This window comes from Mesoplodon densirostris, chromosome 1 (genome assembly GCF_025265405.1).
Source record: "Mesoplodon densirostris isolate mMesDen1 chromosome 1, mMesDen1 primary haplotype, whole genome shotgun sequence".
Lineage (NCBI taxonomy): Eukaryota > Metazoa > Chordata > Mammalia > Artiodactyla > Ziphiidae > Mesoplodon > Mesoplodon densirostris.
Window position 1 is genome coordinate 86510638 of NC_082661.1, and position 20171 is coordinate 86530808.

A 20171-nucleotide genomic window follows, 5' to 3' on the forward strand; every position below is an offset into this window, starting at 1 on the left:
CAGAGACATAAATAAGAAGATCCCTCCCAGCACTAAAAGACGGGTAGTAATCCAACAGCTAAGTGATCACGCCTTACAGAATGACCACAGCCATGAGTCAATAAAATAAAGCCTGCTGTAAGAAAGTTAACACGAAGAAAACTGCATTTAACACTACACAAAGCAGTACTGTCACTATACCAAATAGGACACGATGAGAGATACCAAATGGCAAACTGGAAGAAAGAAACATAAACTGAAATCATATTTCTTCTTCATAAGCTTAGTGTTATTTGATGTCACAAAAAAGAAAACTGACTTCCCCAGATATTGACGTACAGTTTGAATACCATAAAAACAAAGTGAAACTGACTCCTTCAACATAATGGGAAAATGATGAAAAGACTATTACCTCTATAAAAATCTCATCACATTGCAGTGTATTCAAATGTACATCCATCTCACTGAAAGGCTCAACTATCAATTAATAATCATTTCCCAGAAATAAAAGAAGTAATCTGTCCAACTATATGACATTCTGGAAAACAAAAAACTATGCAGAAAGTAAGAAGATCAGTGGTTGCCAGGGGTTGAGAATTGTGAGATGAACACACAAAACTAAGTGGATTTTTAAAGCAGTGAAAATACTCTGGATGATATAATAATGGTGGATACATGTCATTACACATTTGTCCAAACCCACAGAATGTGCAACACCAACACTGAACCATAAGGTAAACTATGGACTTTGGGTGATTATAATGTGTCAACGTAGGTTCGTCAATTATAGCAAACATACCAGTCTGGTTAGGAATATTGATAGTAGGGGAAATTACATATGCATGGGGGAGGAAGTAGATGGGGAAATCTCTGTACCTTCCTCTCAATTTTGCCGTGAACCTAAAACTGCCCTAAAAACAAAGTCAATTAAAAAAAAAAAAGAATCTGGTGAAACTAAACTTAATCATTTTCTCTGTGTTACTGTCCACTATAAAAATGAGTCAGAAGTAAATGACCAAGTAAATGCTGCTTAAAAAAAAAAAAATCAAAACACCAAAACACCTTTCATTTGGCTCTAAAGCATAAAATTTTCATACTACAGAAATAATATAATACTTTCAGAATTTCACTCATCTTTTATACTGGAAAAGTTATAAAATTTTTGTAATTTTTGTGGTACTAATAACAACTATGTAGCAGCTATGTAACCGTGTAGCAAAAAAAAAAAAAAAAAAAAAAAAAAAAAAAGAAGAGAACACAAAAATAAAACAGAATTTGAAGTAAAAAGATTTGGATCTTATTACTTTGGATAGGTCATTTGCTTCTCTGAATCTGAGCTTCTTTACCTAGAAAATGAGAATGATATTGGAAACCCATCACACTGACTATGAAAGGATTAACTTAGAAAATATTTGAGAAAGGTTCCCTCCTTCAATTAACTTGATTAAAAACCTGAGCCAGATCTGCCCTGCCCTTCAGCTTAGAATCTAGTGAGGGAACAGATAAAGTAAGTATAATATCATAACTGAGAAGAGACATTCATATATACCAAACAATGGGAACCCTCAAAATCTCTAGTAGATGAGAGGCTACATAGTGCAAGAGACTATAATATACCACACAATTGTTTGTAATCATTCTAGTTGCTATAGAATTGATTCATCAAACAAAATGGATGGGCAATTTGTCAGGGCTAGTATTCCTCTCTGTTTTTTCTAATGACAATTTAAAAAACTAGGCAATTCCAAGCTGAAAGGAGTCACAGTAAATTTGAGTGCTGGTTGGCTAAATATTGTTCTTTGTTCCTTTAGTGAAGTGTGGTAATTTTATATGCATTGGTGAGCTAGGTCTTGAACCATGTTGCTGACTATTATTTGTTATACAATCTGTTTCCCACCAATTGCATGATGAAACAAAGAGGTGAAGAATGGAAAGGAAAGCAAAAGCTTACTACATTGTGAGTAGGCCCAGCTGATAGATTGAGGAGTTCAGCAATTTTACTCTTTGATGCTAACATTTCTCGAAGTGAATTCCACACACTTTTGTGGGTATTATATGAAAAAAATGGTTCTATGGTCAATTAAATTTGGATTCAGATCTGGGACTTCTCACTATGAAGCCAGTACCCTTCCCACTATCCTACAGGTACTGCAATCTACTTGTAGATACTTTTACTTATTCAAGAAACATTCACTCAGGTCTTTCTCTATGCCAGGTAGTGCTCTGAATAGGAAACACGTAAGAAATCAGATATGGGCACAGCTCTAAGCAATCAAGAATCTACAAACTGCTGAAGAAGTGCCAGCATCTGAAGGGTGCTGTGTGGAGAGAAGTACACCATAGAGCATGCCAACCTAATAAGAGGGGAGTGAAACGATGGGCAGGTAACACATCAGGGAGAAAGTAACATTTAATTGGAGACTGGAGGGGAGTGAAAGAAGCCCAGTAAAGGAGCCTGGGATGTCAAGTGCAAGGGATGTTCATTTGCACAAGGTAAGGGGAAACCAATGAAAAGTTTTAAGTAGGATAATAGCTTGACTGGGTGAGCCTCATCAATTCTTTACACCTTCTTTTATAAAATAATACATATGCTTTCCAAAGTATTTCAAAAAAAACTCCTGAATAATCCATGAGAAGTGCAAATTTCATGGAATTCCTTTTTCAAGATGGCTAAGCATGAAGTAATGGTACTCTGCTTCTTCAGAAGAATCTGAGTTCTCTCTGAGCAGTATAACTGTAAGCAAAAACCAAACAACAAAAGTCTGTTTTGTTTAAAGAATGTAGTCTTCCCTGCTGAAAGAACTAGGCTCTGAGGGAGCTGTACACAAGACATGAGCTATGAAGCTGGATGTTCAGGAGACAGATCTCAGCTGCACTTGGCTGGCATCTGTGTCCATCCCATTGTTCTCATTGAAATAATGCACTCCCACTTTTAATTATGAAAATTTTCAAACATGAAGAAAAATTAGAAAAATAGTGCAATGAACACTATATACCCTCACTTGGGCTTAATATTACCATATTTGCTTTCTTATTCTCATTTGTCTCTCTTCAACATATATTTTTCTACGTACTTCTTCTTGCTGGCCCATTTGACAGTAAGATGCAAAGACATGTCCCACCTAAGTAATTTAGCAGGAATGTTCTGATAGTAACAGTTACCTGCATAATCATAATATAAGATTAATATACTTTAAATATTTTTATTGTACAAGAAAATTATTATAGAAAAATTAGAAAACACAGAAAATCATGAAGAAAATTCAAACTATCCATATTCACAATACACAGAAATAACCAGTTACTAATTTACTATTTAACCTTTAAGACCTTAATATAACAATGTTTTATCCTTACAAAAATATACTATTTTATTTTGTAACTTATCGTTCTCATTTCTTTACATGTTAATATATATTTATACAATCATTTTTATTGTCTATATAATATCCCAATTTATAGATATACCATAATTTATATAACCAATCTCCTGAATGTTGGATATGCGGGCTCAATCTCCAATTTTTTGCTATTTATAAACAGTTCTTCAAGGAACAGGACAATATTTTTTAAACAAACCTTACTGCCTTTTTGGACTTAGTAATCAAGCATACTTAGGGTTTATGTTTAATAAAGAAGGTAGTAATAATTTTAAAAGCCAAGGACAAGTTTTGATGTCATATGGTCAATTAATTTGTGAAAAATTATTCTGGAGGTCATTATGGTTTAATTTCAATAAAGAAAGTAGTGAGGCATACAATAGTTCAGATTTTAAAATACTACCAAAAATAATTTTTCCAGCTGAGTTCCCCTTTATTAAATACTTATTAAAAAGAAAGGCTTAGTTAATCAGGAACATACCCCTCTAAAGTGCATTTTTCCAAAGGTAATATGTTCAGAAAATTCCATGATTATGCCAGACATCATGATGTTAACTTAGCTCCTTATCAATAGTTAATCCAGATTATGTTTATAAACTAAGTTATTAAAGTTCCAGCATATTCAACAATTTAAGATCTTGATAAAGTTGAAAGAAAGAAAAGGAAAGATATTGAACATACAATTCTCAGTATGATGTCCTGTAAGAAAGAAAAACCAAAGAAAAGGAGGATAAGAAACTACATCATTCAATAAAGCCTTGCCACCCAATGTTAATGAATACAATTCAATGATTCATTTAATTTTGGAAAAGTAGTCTTCAGTGGGAATATTACAGAAGACTTTCAGAGATTATACTTATGACAATTAACTGACCATCTATTAATACTATGAACCAGCAGCACTAAGTATTTTACAGACACGATTCAATTTATTCTCCACAAAGGACTTATGAGGTAAAGTGGATTCAGAGAGGTTAAGTAGTTTGCTCAAAACTGCAAGGCTAGTAAGCAGCAGAGGTCAGGATTTGAATTCAAATTGGTTGTTTCTGAAGTGCTGCCCTTTCCATTACCTGAAGGAGACTCCCATGGCAGAGGAAGGTAGAGGAGGCGACACATTGGGACTCACTCCTACTGAGCAGGACAACTCTCTAGGTGGGGAAAGTTGTGCAATCTCACTATAACTCAGACTCCTCCAAACCCCAACTAAAGGATTTCAAATAGCAGGAAATAGCTTACTGGTAGGATAACCTTTTAGAAAGGTTCTATCGGCAGGCAAATTTGAGAGGTAAGGTCTGCAGTATACCTATAAATATGCCCAAAGTTGGAAAGCTTTAAATGGTTTTCTGTTTACAATCATAAACATAACATACCAACCCAACAGCAAACGGTACCTATAAAAGTGCACCGTTGGCACACCTCCTACTCATCACCTGACTTTTTAAAATCCAGATTCCAGCAAAGGCAATGACAATTAACATGTTTCAGTAGCAGTAGCAGTAGAAGCAGCAGCAGCAGCTTAAGAATTTATCACAAAAGACAGAGTAACAGTTGGAACCAAACCAGTCTGAGCAATCAAATGAGAGAAATGGTGTCATTTAAACAGGATGGCCTCTGTCAGTTGGATCCTTACCTGCACAGGCAACACATTCTTCTCTGCAACTTCTACCTCACCTGACCCCAACACACACACTCTCTCTCTCTCTCTCTCTCTCTCACACACACACACACACTCCTATTTTCCTAGGCATTTATCATTGGCTAGGTGGTCCTTCTAGAGCATTATTTCCCAAAATATGGTCTGTGCACTCCTGGGGATCCCCAAGATTCTTTCATGAGGTCTTCATGGTCAAAACTACTTTCACAATAATATTATTATGCTATTTTCCTTTTTCACTGTGTTGATTTTGCACTAATGGTACACGAGTAACAGTGGGTAAAACTGCTGGGCCTTGGTGCAGATCAAGACAGTGGCATCTGATGGTACTAGTCATCACTGCATCTTCACAGCCACACACTCATAACAGAAATACATGCTGGTTTCATGAACAGAATGTCCTTGATGAAGTAAAAATTATTAATTTTATTAAACCCTAACTCTTGAGTATGATATTTTCATATTCTTAGTTATAAGATGGGAAATAAGTACTTGTAATGCATATTGATATATTAAAGTTGTCTGAAGGAAAAGCACTTGTGTGATTGAGTCATGAGCTCACTTAACAGCTTTTTTTCATGGAATACCATCTTTACTTGAAACAAAATGATTGACATACAAAATATGGTTATTCAGATTTGGTATTGGTAAACATTTATTTTTTGAAAATAAAAGAAGACTGTCATTTCAAAAGAAAGAAGGAACGAAGGAAGGGAGGGAGGGAGGGAAGTGTTTCTTACCAAACATAAGAATTAGAGCAGTCAAAGCAAAATTTAGAATGTTGGAAAATCTGTACATGCTACCATGTGCTTGAAGGCTTCCAAATACTTAAGACTTGCCTAATGAGATCGGTGATGACATTAACACATGTGGAGGATCCACGTAACTCACTGAGCCAATATTTTCCAAATGATCTGTGCATCATGTTACAGAATCATGCATGGGTAAAAGATCATTCAAAGTGCAAGACACACCAATGGATTTTAATGCGACAGAATAAGAGAAGTTCATGGAGATGATTTTAAGTTCCACAACACAAGACTTAGAAGAAGAAAAAAACTACCACTTTTTGAGTTTTACTGTAGTAACAAATAATATCCAGAATTATTTACAAAGGCTAGTTAAGAACTCTCCTCTTCCAACTGCATACCTATGTGAGGCCAGATTTTCTTCAAATTCTGCAATCAAAAGAACACGTTGCAGCAGGATGAATGAAGAAACAGACATGAGAACCTGTCTCCTCTTGGACCAGACATTAAAGAGAGTTTCAGAAATGTAAAACAATGTCTCCTGTCTCACAATATTATTTCTGATTAGAAAAATGTAGCTACTTTCTATAAAATATGTTGTTTATGTTAACATGTAATGGGTTTCTTATTGTTATTTTTAACAAATTAATAAATATTGTTAAATGTTCTCAGCTTTAATTTCTAATATAGGAAACAGCTACAGACACAACCCACACAGACGAAAGCTTCCCAGGGTCCTCAATTATTTTTGAGATGATATGGAGTGTTGAGGCCAAAACGTGAGCACCAATGATCCAGAGGGCCCTGTTCCTCAGAGGCTGCATCAGCTGTCTGTCCTGACCCTTCCCACCCCATCTTCACTCAGGGTCCTCGCCACTTCACTGCATGCTCCCTAACAGTATATAACTAAATGTTTCCTACAGAATAGGCTGTGACCCCGTACGTGTGTTACCCTATAGCACGAACATAAATCGTTAAACCTAGTGTGGGAAAAGGCTGAATTAAATCACGTGATTTCATAAGAAAAAATAATAAAGAGAGAAAAAGTGAATTTATAGAACTCGAAATGCAAGCTTTATCATTATAGAAGAAAAATAACTACATAAACCCATTTGGTCACTGAGCCAGGTTCCAGCTTGGAAGGGAAAATGGATGCACATGATTTGGAGGACAGGACAAAGTGAATAAAAGAGAAGCAAAAGCAGCATTAGTCCATGCAGGAAAAGAAATCCACGCCAGGACTGTTATGGAAGCCCAGATACCGGCAACCTGCCAGGTCTCCGTAGTCACCTCTGTTGCTTGACACAACCACTTCAAATACAGCCCCAGCCATGTTGCCAGGCAACTGTCACCAAAAACATAGGCTTCACATCATAATAACTCAAAGAAGAATTGTAAAATGTGAAAATGAAATGAGTCTGATTTTAAACAGAAAAATCCAGTTATAAGTAAATAATAATTGTAAATAATTATACAACTATTTGTGTGGACATACATAAACACATAAGCCACCTTTATATTTTTACTTTACTTATTTAGATGTATATGTTGGCTGACTGTGCCTGAGCACTGTTGTCTGAATTTAGCTGGCCAGTTTTCTTGATCAGAAACCAATAAACCAGAACCTGTACAACATTTAAATAACCAGATCATATAAAGAAGATTTGAATTTTAAAAAATATTCTATAGATTACAGATACTATAGAACATAACATGACAACAAAAAAAACTACATACATTTATCAATATTTTTATCACAGAGAATTCTTGGAGCTCAAAAAAATCTTATTATTATTGCAACTTTGTAGCGGATAATAATTCAAATTTTAGAAGAAATTACTAGTTTAAGTTTATTCTTCTCCACTGCCCATCCTCTACAAGTAAAATAAAATGTAGGCACATGGAATTCTCAAGGATGGAATTATTTTGAATAATCAAGTGTTCTATGATTGGATTCATCTTTTCTATGCTGAAATACATGTTTTAATGAATTCTGAACAATAATCACTGCCTTTTAAAAACACACTATATCAACCATAATTCAATTACATGATAATGTCTCAGGGCATTACTCTAAACTTATTACTATGATACACAGAAATAATACACTTTCCCCATCCCCTAGTGGCCCTCCTTCCATATACAAATTATACGCACAAGCACACACATACAGACATAAAATCTGCGGAGCAAATTGTAAGTTACATTTTCAGGGTGGCACAAAGATGTCTTCTAAGAACTACGGATCCAGAATGGAAGGCTGTTGATTTCACTCTCGCCCTTAACCATGTCTGCCACAATTCCTCATGGCCCCCAAAACACAGAAGAGAGTGGTGCTCACTGACGTCAAAGACTACATTGTTAGGTTTCGGGGCTGGCCTGGAACTTCAGAGCTCTCTCTCCTCTCTCTTCATCATTTACTTGCCTCTTCTGTACAATCAGGACATGGTGCTAACAGTCTCTGGTGCTATTTTAAGTCCACCTGTCCTCAGCATGATTCTCTGCTGCCCTTTTCTTTTTGCTTCTCTCTACTTTTCTTTTTGTTGTGTTCTGTTTCTGCTACACACATTGGACTTTGTCCTGAAAGGCTCACTTTCTCTAGATACTTCTAGTCAAGAAGATCTCCTTTCCTTCTTTAGGATGCCCATTATTCCACAGCCATCATGTATAATGCTTGATCTGTTCTTGGTTATATGTTTCATTTGAAAGTATTTAAGAGGCTATTCTAAGATGACAACTACAAAGTTGAACTACGCTTTTCAGCTTTAGCCAGAAAATTTCCAAAATAAGAAATTATGCTGCATGGCTGTCCTTTTTTCTCCACCTTTGTATAATAATCACCGTATTATTCTTTGACCTGCTTAAACTAACATTTCTTCATTCACAACACAGTTACTGTGCTAAACACTGAGCTAGGAGCTAGGGACACAATGATGAAGAAAGTCAAATACTACGGCTCTTGAATAAAAAACTTCAGCAATTTAATCCAGTTACACAGCTTACCAAACACAGTCCAGCTACTGAGAACCACTTAAGATTCACATACAATAATCTGGCTATCAAAATTAAGAGTATTCTTTCAAGTCTTTTCAAGAACTTCTCTACATGACAGATAAAACCCAAACAAAGTTCTTTGAAGAATATTTAGCTGTTCATTCACCCTTCACTAGGGCACAGCCCTTTCTCATGGGAGAAATTACACAGGAAGTTGTAAGAAATGAAGAAAACTCTTTAGGAAGCAATTCATGGCATAACAGATACTATGGTCACATCACCCTTGCATCCAATAAAATCTTACAGCATTCAAGCCACATTCCAAGGACTTTTTACGTTTTAAAGGGCCACATTTGATGCGAGTTACAGGAGGGATTTTTAAGAGGAGGCCCTTAGCCTTCTATAAAACTGCTACACCCTATTCCATCTATTAGAATAGTATATAAAGTAAATCACAGTTATTTCACAACCAAACATTAATCAGTTTCCACTTTACACATTTAACTTAGTTTGGGAAAGTGTACTTATTCAAAATTTTTCTAGAGTAAGAAACTAGATGCTATAAAACTTTACAAGAGAGAAAACAGTCAAGATTAATTCTTAATCTTGGAGTCATTTTGTAAAATTATAAACTCCTTCTCTTGGAAGAATTTGATTTCTCTATGTTGTTTTTATCTACATACCTGTGTGGCTACGGATATGAACTCTCAGTGTACCACTGCTGGCAAATTTCTGGCCACAATATGGGCAGATTTTCTCCTTTTCTCCTGTATGTGTCTAAACGGAAAGGAATAAAAAAGGTTGAGAACAAATATAAAGAATGAGGTTAAAATGATTAAGTGCCTCTGACAACAGTAAATCCTTTTTTTCCCAGGATTATGTTCCTTTAAAATGATTTAATATCACAATGAGATTTTAAACAATTTATCATGGTTATTCCCACTGGTTCAAAAAAACCTCTAAGAATCATGCGTTAGTGTTAATTTGAAAATAACTCTGCAGTTTACATTTTAAGCCTTTATGGAGCCCCTATCTAAAAATGATTAAGTTATACAAAACCAGTATATGTTAACAAAACCACATAATCAAAATGGGGCTACAGCTGCCCTTGACTGCTGCCAAGAAACACTTCCTTCGAAGCATTTTTCACATTCTTTGTGTGTATTTAGCGCTTGAGGACAGAATTAATCTCAATAAAGTAATCTGTTACTTGCATTATGTTTGTCAGACTGGACTGATTTTACTGCAAAGCAAAAAGGAATATAAATCTGATTTGATCTTTAAATTCAGCAGGTGTTAACTGAACAGTCAATTTGAAAGATCACTGCTGCCTTCAATACCTTTAACCTGGGCATAAAACCACCACACAAGAAAAGGGGAATGAGTATCACCAAAGCCAGTTTCAATACAATGTTAAGAGAGTTCAAAGAAAAAAAGAGTGACCTCTCCCAAAAAAGGAGGCAGATGAGGTGTTTTAAACTTGTCTCACAATCTCATCAGGCGACCAGTGTTTCTACCAACATCAAAATAGGTCATTCCAATAAATTAGGCGGCAGAGCTACTTTTCAAGTCCCATTGGTTTTCAAACTTAGGAGAAGGAGGCAATTACTTCAGATACCTGCACATTCTCTCAGACCCTTTTTAGAATTGTTAACTTCAATGATAACCTAAATATGAATAAAAGCATATAGTGGATCATCTGGGTTACCACCACCGTCACAAAACAGAACTTCCAGGGCCTGTGTTTGCCTTTGTTTTTACGCAAATTACTGGCAAGTATTATTATTTGAATTGCCATGAGCTAATGTAGAAAGAACAGGAAAGGTTTTTTAAAAATGATGTGTTCCCAGAAAGGAAAGACAGGCTAGCTGGGATAGAGAAAAAAGGGTGAGGTAATTATGCCAGAACCTGACAACCTCGAGGAACCACTAACTTAGCAAAACATTCTCATCTTCCATATTAAATCAATTGTTAACTTTAATATAATTGGTTTATAACCTTATTGGTTGATATTTAATTTATAAATTTTCATATTTGAATTATAATCTATATTTGGATATACACTATCATATTTGTAATTTTTAAAAGAGTTATAAATGAAATATCTTAGTCAACTTCAGTGTCCTTTAGATTTTTTTCCCTTGAAAAAGATTTATATTACATTCAAGTTTGAGGAATACAGTCTAATCAACAGCCACACTAGCCAGTGATACTGTCTACAACAAACATCTCGATTCTTCAATTGGCAGCACTTAACTTTCCATTTTCATTACAAGTTCTTATACAAAACAGTTATACATTCTTTACACCTCAGTAAGAGCTGTTACTCCCATGGTCCACATTATGGTTCAATTTAAAGGAAACGGTATAACATTTTAACATATAACAGACCTGTGTTCTTCTCACTCCCTGACAGAAGGGACAAAATATGGCAATTCTTTCCTGATTAATATAAGGTTGTGTAGGAATTGTATATGTCTATTATTACAACATGGGATTATTCCAAACAGGAAACTACCAAGTTCTTTGTAGTATCTTTATAAAATCCACAGGATTTCTTTTGCTGCTACATAAGTATTTCATTGTTCACCTACTTATACTCAGTTACTTATAGTACTTCAGTAATGTAAGTTTCAAACTAAAGGATATTATGGCAATATTAATTAAAATAATTAAAGTGTTCTTTTTGGCTTAATTCAAAAATATATATTATTATTAGGTACAGAATTTGATTGGCTAGTATTATAAGATATTGAAAGTATAACACTAAAAAATCTTAAATATGGTTAGAAAGCATGGAAACATCACTATGAGAACAATATTGGATAAATGTATGAGACAAAAATGAACAATGCACTGCAAAATATATTCTATGATAATCTGTTATTGCAGACAAACAACTATATCTTTCTTGAAAATTCACTATACTTTCCCTCATTGATTAAAACATAACCAAAGTCTATTAAATTCATGAAAAAGTAATCCAATCAAAGAAAGTTGAAAGATTATTCTATTCAGAGCTTTGAAAAGAGAAGACAGTATCATTATTAATCAGCATTAAAGATACAAGAAAAGAAAGTTACTCAGTCCAGTTCTTTTGAAACAGCTGTATTAAGGACAGGTTCCAAAATAAAAGTCATAATGACACAGAAGCCACTTCACATTCACTAGGCAGGACATGCCGAGCAGCAGAGAACTACCACACTTCACAGTCATTTCTGAAGTCAACATTAAAACTTTCAACTTCATTAGTTATAATATGAATTTTGCTATTTAAAAAATATACTTAAAATGTATTTAATCAACAAGTAAAAATAACCTGTTGATTTGCTGGAGGTAATTAGCATAACACAAATAATCTCCAGATCACCGTCAGTATGAACATCATTTTATTCGAGTTCAGCAAATACTTATCAAGTCCCTGTTCTGTACCAGGAATTTCCCTAGGTCCTAGGGATGCAAGATAAAGAAGGACCACTCTAATCCTAGAAGAAGTCAGTCTAATAACTTGTCAATAGATAGCTGAACTAGCTTTGAAAAATAAAACTATTAAAGCTCTACTCAATATCTTTTAAAAAAGGAACCTACGTTAATCCAAAAATGTATAAAGTTGAAAAGCTCCCGTTCATCGAGTACATTGTAAGACCCATCTATCAGCATAGTTTAGGACTGTGTAGCATCCACACCTGAATCTAGGTTTGCTTTCATATGACAAATATATTCTCTTCTGATAAAATGAAGAAAACAGACATTTGCTAAAGAGCTGCTATCACTCATGGGTTTCTTATTTGTCATTTTGAGTAAATATGTTGATAAATTCATATAAAATTGATTATCACATGATAATTAACATACACGCCTGTATGGTTAAAATACGTAACCCATTCAAACTCATGGAAGGCTTCTACTTACTTTCTTATGACTTCTAAGCACTGAAGGTGTAACAAATGCCTTATTACACAGCTCACATCTATACTTCTTGTGTCTTTCATGAACCACCTGGACATGAACATTTAAGGTGTCCTTCCTTTTAAAGGTAGCATCACAGTGATGACACTTGAAAGTCCTCTCACCTTAGAAATGAAAAAGCCAAATAAGAGAAACACAGACACAACAGCAGGGTGCTGTTAACTCCCCCTCATATGTACCAGATTTACTGCTGTTTTCTCCAAAAACTCAGCTTTACAGCTCTAACAATTTATCATAACCATAAAAGGTCATTTTTCCAACAACTGTTCAGTTCCATATTTGCTAATTCCCTGTGTGAATCAGGTGGGGGGAGGGAGAGTCCTTTAACCTTCGTAGATTCTCAGTGCCTTTAACTGGAAAATGTGGGGATTGAATTCGCTAATTTTCTAAAGGTCCTATGAATTTTCTTTAAAAGTATGTATTTCTAAGGCAGGGGCTTGAGTTTGACAAAAGGTCTCTGTTCTGCAGAGTGAGTTGCCTTTGGGGCCCCTTCTGAACTCCCCTCACCCCACCGTTCTCCCTCTGGCCTTCAGGGGCAGAGGCAGAACTGGCTCACAGGCAGTAAACTGGAAGGAAGCCCCTGAAGGCGGACGTCAGAGCAGATCCTTCACCCCAGGACAGGAGAGGGCTACAAATCCACTATCTCAGGAACTTGGCCTGGAGGCCCCCTAATGCAGTCCTTGGTCTGCTGTGAAATGGCTAGGGAAGGGCTTCAACTTCCAGGCTCTCAGACTGTTTGGGGGCTGCCTCTCAAAGAGGCAGTTGGATTGGGGCAGGGGGACCCAGAGTGGCAACTGGCCTTTTCTACCCTAGAGCCCCTCAAAGGGCCCCCCAGCTCTAGGGTTGGGGTCTGGGGCTCTACCCTAGAGTCCAGCGGGGGGCCTCCACCACCTGGCCCCTGGCAGTGCCCTCAGGCCCCTTTTCTTTCCTGGGCAGGGAACTCGTGGTGGGACACAGCATCTTCCAAATGCGTCCTGGAGAGGGTACCTGGGAGGGTTTTCACCTTCCCATCAAATAGCCTCGGCTTGAAGGAAAGCAACTCCAGAAGCTATGTTTAGGGAGTTTATAGGACTTTTTAAACTTTCATACCATGCTATGTCTAAAGTCCATTTTAAATATATTTTAAGTGATCAATGTACACAATTAGAAGATAGTGAATCTCCCAGAAAGATATAAAACATATGTAGCCTGTATAAAGACAGACTAGTATTTGCATATATTTTCCCTTTTTAGAGAACAATTATAATAGCACAGATTCAAAAATTATATTCACTATGAGACAAAATATGCAGGTAACTTTCTACATCTGAATAAGAGACGACCTCAATTTCAACCAAGCTCTTCTACCTTCCCTCCACTTAACTAACATAAATTTAGAAATGTGAAGATCCTATTATTTCGTCACACCAAATTTAAGGAAGGAATGACAAGAAGAACGAAAATAAAAAGGAAAAGGCAAATTACCCTCCCTTTGTCTTTTCAAACAGAAGTATGGCTCTTTAAATTCTCTTAAAGTCTCTAAGGAAGTTGTTGAGTTGCTGAAATTGGATACTTGAAACCAAGTCACACCAAACCATGCATGAACTGTAAAGATTCTGAGAGCTGTGTTTATATGTTGCCTTTGTGCTTTTTTGTTGCAGGGTGTTACTGTTGTCACCTAGTTTGTCTTCATATATCTTTCTAGATGTATTTAAGATTTTATTGATATTTGTATAAAACGTATAACCAGTGAGAGTAAAAGGACAAGTGACATAAAATTGTAAATGTTAATAATACCAAACCTATTCAGGCACTGGAAAAAAATTCTCCACGATTGCTCCTATCAAAGTATTTCCATTAAATTATTAAGTGAATCAAAGTATTGGTTCCTGTACAAAAATCTTATTCAAGCTATACCAAGGAAGTCCATACCTTTCTTCTTTCATATTCTAATTCCAGATTTTTTTGTTTTAAGTTTATCAGAACTTTAAAATTCTGATACGAGATTTTATCAGATTTCTTTACTTTAAATTTATCAGGATTTTTCCCTATCTTAAAACCAAGAAGCTAGCTAGTAACCTGCCTTTTGGTTTTCAGTGTATTAGGAAATAACAATAATTTCCAAAATAATTAGGACAACTTATTTTTCATATTTGGAGCCACAGTGCGGATGTAAATTTCTAAAACAATCCTCATGTTTTGAAGTTAAATGGGTTTTAACTTTCCTATTGTATAAGACAAGATCCAGCCTTTTGTCCTCTCTATTTTAGCCATTTTCTTAATCAAATGACAGTGAAATGGGATGGAAATTCCTGCTGTTACATGACATATTTGATTTCTTAAATGCATAGCTCTTCTTTATAAGGAAAATGGAAAGTGGTGCTAACAACTTCTCCAGAGCTGTAAGGTGAATACAGAATGACATGAGATCTCAGCACTGTCTTTCCTATAGGAAAAGATGCATTTCATCACAATCATTACCACTCAATAAATATAAAAACTTTAGTGTCTTTATTATTTTGCATTTTAGATACTTTGACTTGACCAGAGAAAATTTCTTCCAAGATACTATTTTATCCATACAATCAAATGTCAAGATTGTTTTGCTTTCCTCAGAAATATTAAAAATTTAATAAGCATTAGGAACTACACGTTAGAGGATATTCTACTGATTAAACAATTCTAATTAAAAGAAATGTATTACTTATGTTATACCATTTTTATTTAACTTTAGATACAGTAAAGTAGTAAATCTCTGGTTACTTCAACATCTGAACACAGAACCCACTTTAAAGCTGTGTTTAGCAATTACAATTTCTTCTCTGAATAAAGTGACATGGCTAAAAACTGTGGTATTCTAAAATCAGCTCTCAGTGTAACTGCTAGACAGACTTCACGGTATGTATGTGAATAACTTAACTCCCCCCTACCCCCACCAAAAATTCCCTTGTCAAAAGAAGTAAGAGGGGGCCTCCCTGGTGGCGCAAGTGGTTGAGAGTCCGCCTGCCGATGCAGGGGATACGGGTTTGTGCCCCGGTCTGGTAGGATCCCATATGCCACGGAGCGGCTGGGCCCGTGAGCCATGGCCGCTGAGCCTGCGCGTCCGGAGCCTGTGCTCCGCAACGGGGGAGGCCACAACAGTGAGAGGCCCGCATACCGCAAAAAAAAAAAAAAAAAAAGAAGAAGTAAGAAATCAGAGGCAGTGGAGTAGGCATGGAAAACACTGGACTAACAGGCTTGGATGCTACCCCCAGTGCTGTGCAACCCTGAGTATGTCACTATGCTTCTCTGAGTCTCAATTTTCTCAATTCCCCTCCAATGAAGAGGTTAAATTAGATGTCTACTCTGATCCTTTCCAATTTTAAAAGCCTGTGAGCTAATAAAATCATGCCAGATAGCTGCATGTTTTAAAGAGTCAGGCATGTTTCCTTAATCATTATATTTAAAAGGGAACAAAAACGTCTGTTTCAGAACAAATTTCAAAGACACTTTACTCAACATGTTTTTATACACAGCTTTTAATAGTGGGAAAAAATGATATAAAATAAAATGTCTCATAAAATGATTAATCTTACTGTGGGAAAATAAATCAAGGATAAAGGACGAAAAGGTGAAAGGCAGTTATCAGTCCTTTTTAAGTTTAAAAGCAGATTACATAACTACTTATAGGTCCACTTCTGTGATGCCTACATTCTCAAAGGTTATAAGAACAAAATATGATATAATTCCTTTGGTCCTCAACTGCCTGGATTGTGACTTACTGTTATGTATGAGCAGGTGTCTCTGCAAAGAAAATGGGGTCCGGAACAAAGCTTTACACTCCTCACATTGGAAAGGCCTCTCTTCAGAGTGGGTCTGCAGATGAAAGAAACAGTGAGTCAGGACTCTCTAGAATCAACTAGTCATTACAATAATTGGAGCCTGGATTCATGATGGGGACCAGGAAAGACAGGAAGGTGGACAATATCCTGTTCCTTCTGGTGACATTCTTCCCCCATAAAATTGGGAACACAAATAGGCTGAGTTCATGGGGAAAAAATGACTGTATTTTTAACTTCTCACATTAATTAATTATAAACTTGATAAACAGTAAAGGAAACTGCTCCTATAATCTCAAATGCTAATCTCAATACACATTGAGATTTCTCAGAATCTACTTTGCAGAGTGAAATGATACGTAATTTCTCTAAAGACTAAACCTCCTTTATCAATGGACAGACTTTATGCTGGTACAACATTTTCAACACAGACAAAGGAAACTGTAAAATGGAGGCTGTTTCCACCCTTTTCCCTCAACTTCACTGACTAACTTCAAATAATTTTCAGTCCTAGGTGCTGCTTTTCCCCTAAATTAAACTAGAACATTTACTCATGTTATAATTAACACCAGGTCTCATTAATTAAATAGTTATTTTGGATCAAATGCTACACCAAACACTTCACATGAATTATTTCACTTAATTCTAATAGCAATTTGATAAATAAAATACCATTAGTGTCTCCATTTTATAGATGAGAAAACTAAGGCTCAAAAAGTTTCAGTAACTTGCAGCATAGATATAGGAAGCACTATTAATCCATGACAGACAAAAATATATGTGTAAACAACAAACAACAGAAATCCACCTGCTAGATCTAAAAATCAAAAACAAAAAACAACAGTAAAAACAGCTTACTCACTTCACCTGTTTTCCATTACACATCAGTATTAACCCATTTGGCACAAATCAGTAAATAAAATTCTATTCTACCACGGATGGTGAGATAACAATGCCCATAAATGCTAATATGTAAAAAACTGAACTATGTTCTCTTATTAAAATAAAGCAAATCATGTAATTGATGGGTTATGTTATGATAACTGTGGTATAAAAATAATGGGAATTATTTAAAGAAAAGTCACTTTATTCACAGCATACAGATTTATACATTTTCTTAGTCTAATGGACACTATAATATTAAAAATATAAATATATTACCTATTAACATAATGTTAGTGAGAAAGGGATTATCATGACTGTTTTCAACTGTGAAAAATATAGAAAAAGGATGGTAGGAACAAATATTTAAAACTCAGGATAAACTACAGATATTCAAATGTGCTATTTAGTTAGAGATATTAAAATGATAGGTGGGAATAAACATATCAATAAAATAGAACAAAGAGTAGGTTTCTTTCATTACCAGAGATATATGAACATTTAGTAGGAAAATGTGGCATTTCAAATTGGTATAAGAACAGTGGATTGTTTAGTAAATGGTTGTGAGGCAACTGTATAGATATTCAGGAAAAATTAAGTTGTGTCTATTCCCCACCCATTACAAGAGATAAATCCCATTTCAATTCAGCTATATTTTTTTAATGTGAAGAATAAGACACTAAATATACAAGAAAATAAGAGTAAATATTTAAATAATTTTTGAGTAGGAAAAGGCTTTCTAGGCATGGCAGAAAACCGGGTACTCAGATGAGAGAATTAAATTTAAAACTGCAAGGCAAAAATATTCGGTGACACAGAAAATATTTGCAACATAAACCAAAAGTTTAAAATTACTAATATAAAGAGTTATAGCAAATTAATAATATAAAAATTCCCCCAAAAGGGCAAAAGGACTCTCCTCCAAACAGCACTCTTAAAATTTCACTGATTATTTATTTTGCACCAAGTCTATGATATGCACTTCATGCTGCTACATGCCAGTCCTATTTTATATTCTGGGGATATAGTTGTGGGGAAAAAAAGGCAAATGTCTCTGCTATTGTGGAGCTCTTACTCTAGCAGAGAGAGAGGAACAATCAACAAATGATAAAATATCAGATACATGCTACAGAGAAAAATAAAGCAGGGAAAGAGGACAGCAAATGTTTCAGAGAATGGGGTAGCAATTTTAAACAGGTGGTCAAGGAAATTCTGGCTGAGAAGGTGACAGTTGAGAGAAGATCTGATTGCACTGGGGGAACAGGGGCAGGTTTCCCTCTGGGTGATCTAGGCAGGAAACTCCACGGAGGCCAGCGTGATAGGAACTAAGTGGAAGTGGCACAGAAATGGGAGGAGGTGGAGAAATCGGAGAAGCAAATCATGTAGGGCTTGGTTGGCCATTGCAGGAATTTTGTCTTTTACTGAGAGAAATATAAAATCTCCCTAATGCGTTTTAAGCAGATAAGAGGCATGATTCACTTGGCATTTAACAGGACACTAAGGTGGCTGTGTTGAGAACAGGATATAGGGAGACAAGGGAAAGCAGAGAAACTAGAGAAGTAATAGCAATAAACCAAGCAAGAGATGATTAAGACCTATACCAGGGTGGGAGCCACTAATGTGAAGAAAAGTCAGAGGCTTCTGGATCTATTATGAAAGTGAACAGGTTTTGCAGAGAGACCTGGATATGAAGCATAAGACACAGAAAGAAGGAAGCAAGCATGCCTCCAAAATTGTGACCTGAGTAATGGTAGGATGGATTAGCCATTAACTAATATATGAAAGAGCAAGCAAGAAACAAGTTTGGGTAAAAGATAAGGGATTCGATTTTGGACAAGTTCAGATGACTATTAAGAGATGTCGGGGGCTTCCCTGGTGGCGCAGTGGTTGAGAGTCCGCCTGCCAATGCAGGGGATACGGGTTCGTGCCCCGGTCCGGGAAGATCCCACGTGCCGCGGAGCGGCTTAGGCCTGTGAGCCATGGCCACTGAACCTGTGCTTCCGGAGCCTGTGCTCCGCAACGGGAGAGGCCACAACAGTGAGAGGCCCGCGTACCGCAAAAAAAAAAAAAAAATAAGAGATGTCGGGCTTCCCTGGTGGCGCAGTGGTTGGGAGTCCGCCTGCCGATGCAGGGGACGTGGGTTCGTGCCCCGGTCCGGGAGGATCCCACATGCAGCGGAGCGGCTGGGCCCATGAGCCATGGCTGCTAGGCCTGCACGTCCGGAGCCTGTGCTCTGCAACGGGAGAGGCCACAACAGTGAGAGGCCCGTGTACCGTCAAAAAAAAAAAAAAAAGAGATGTCAACAGGCAGTTGAATATTTCAAGTCTGGATTACTGGCTATAAAACTTGGGGATGTCAGATTACGTACAGTATTAATACTTCAAGCCATGAATGAAATGCAATTAAAGAATGAAAAATTAAAAACAAAATACTATCTATGGTCTATCAGACTGGCAGAAGTGAAGAAAAAGATATCATTCTGTGTTGCCTGAAGGGTGAGAACATGCAATCTCACATCTGGTAATTGGGAATGTAAATTTTCTGAGGGGCAGTGTGGCTCTATTTACCAAAATGATAACTGCGCATAGACCTCTTGACTAACCAATTCCTTTTATAGAAATGTATCGGACAAATTTTTGCACTTTTTTTTTTTTTTTTTTGGCAGCGCTGCACGGCATGTGGAATCTTAGTTCCCCGACCAGGGACTGAACCATGCCCTTGGCAGTGACAGCATGGAGTCCTAACCACTGGACTGCCAGGGAATTCC

General features: G+C 36.3%; 1 protein-coding gene across 5 annotated transcripts in view; it reads right to left on the reverse strand.

Moving 5' to 3' along the window:
* Positions 1 to 20171, reverse strand: part of PRDM5 (PR/SET domain 5) — a 216247-nt gene that overhangs the window by 68932 nt on the left and 127144 nt on the right. For all 5 annotated transcript variants that reach the window (XM_060105497.1, XM_060105496.1, XM_060105500.1 and 2 more), the window contains 3 exons: positions 16466 to 16559; positions 12669 to 12829; positions 9440 to 9533 (listed from right to left, as the gene is read on the reverse strand). In XM_060105497.1, the coding sequence (XP_059961480.1) occupies positions 9440 to 9533; positions 12669 to 12829; positions 16466 to 16559 (349 nt within the window). The remainder of the gene's footprint in view (positions 1 to 9439; positions 9534 to 12668; positions 12830 to 16465; positions 16560 to 20171) is intronic.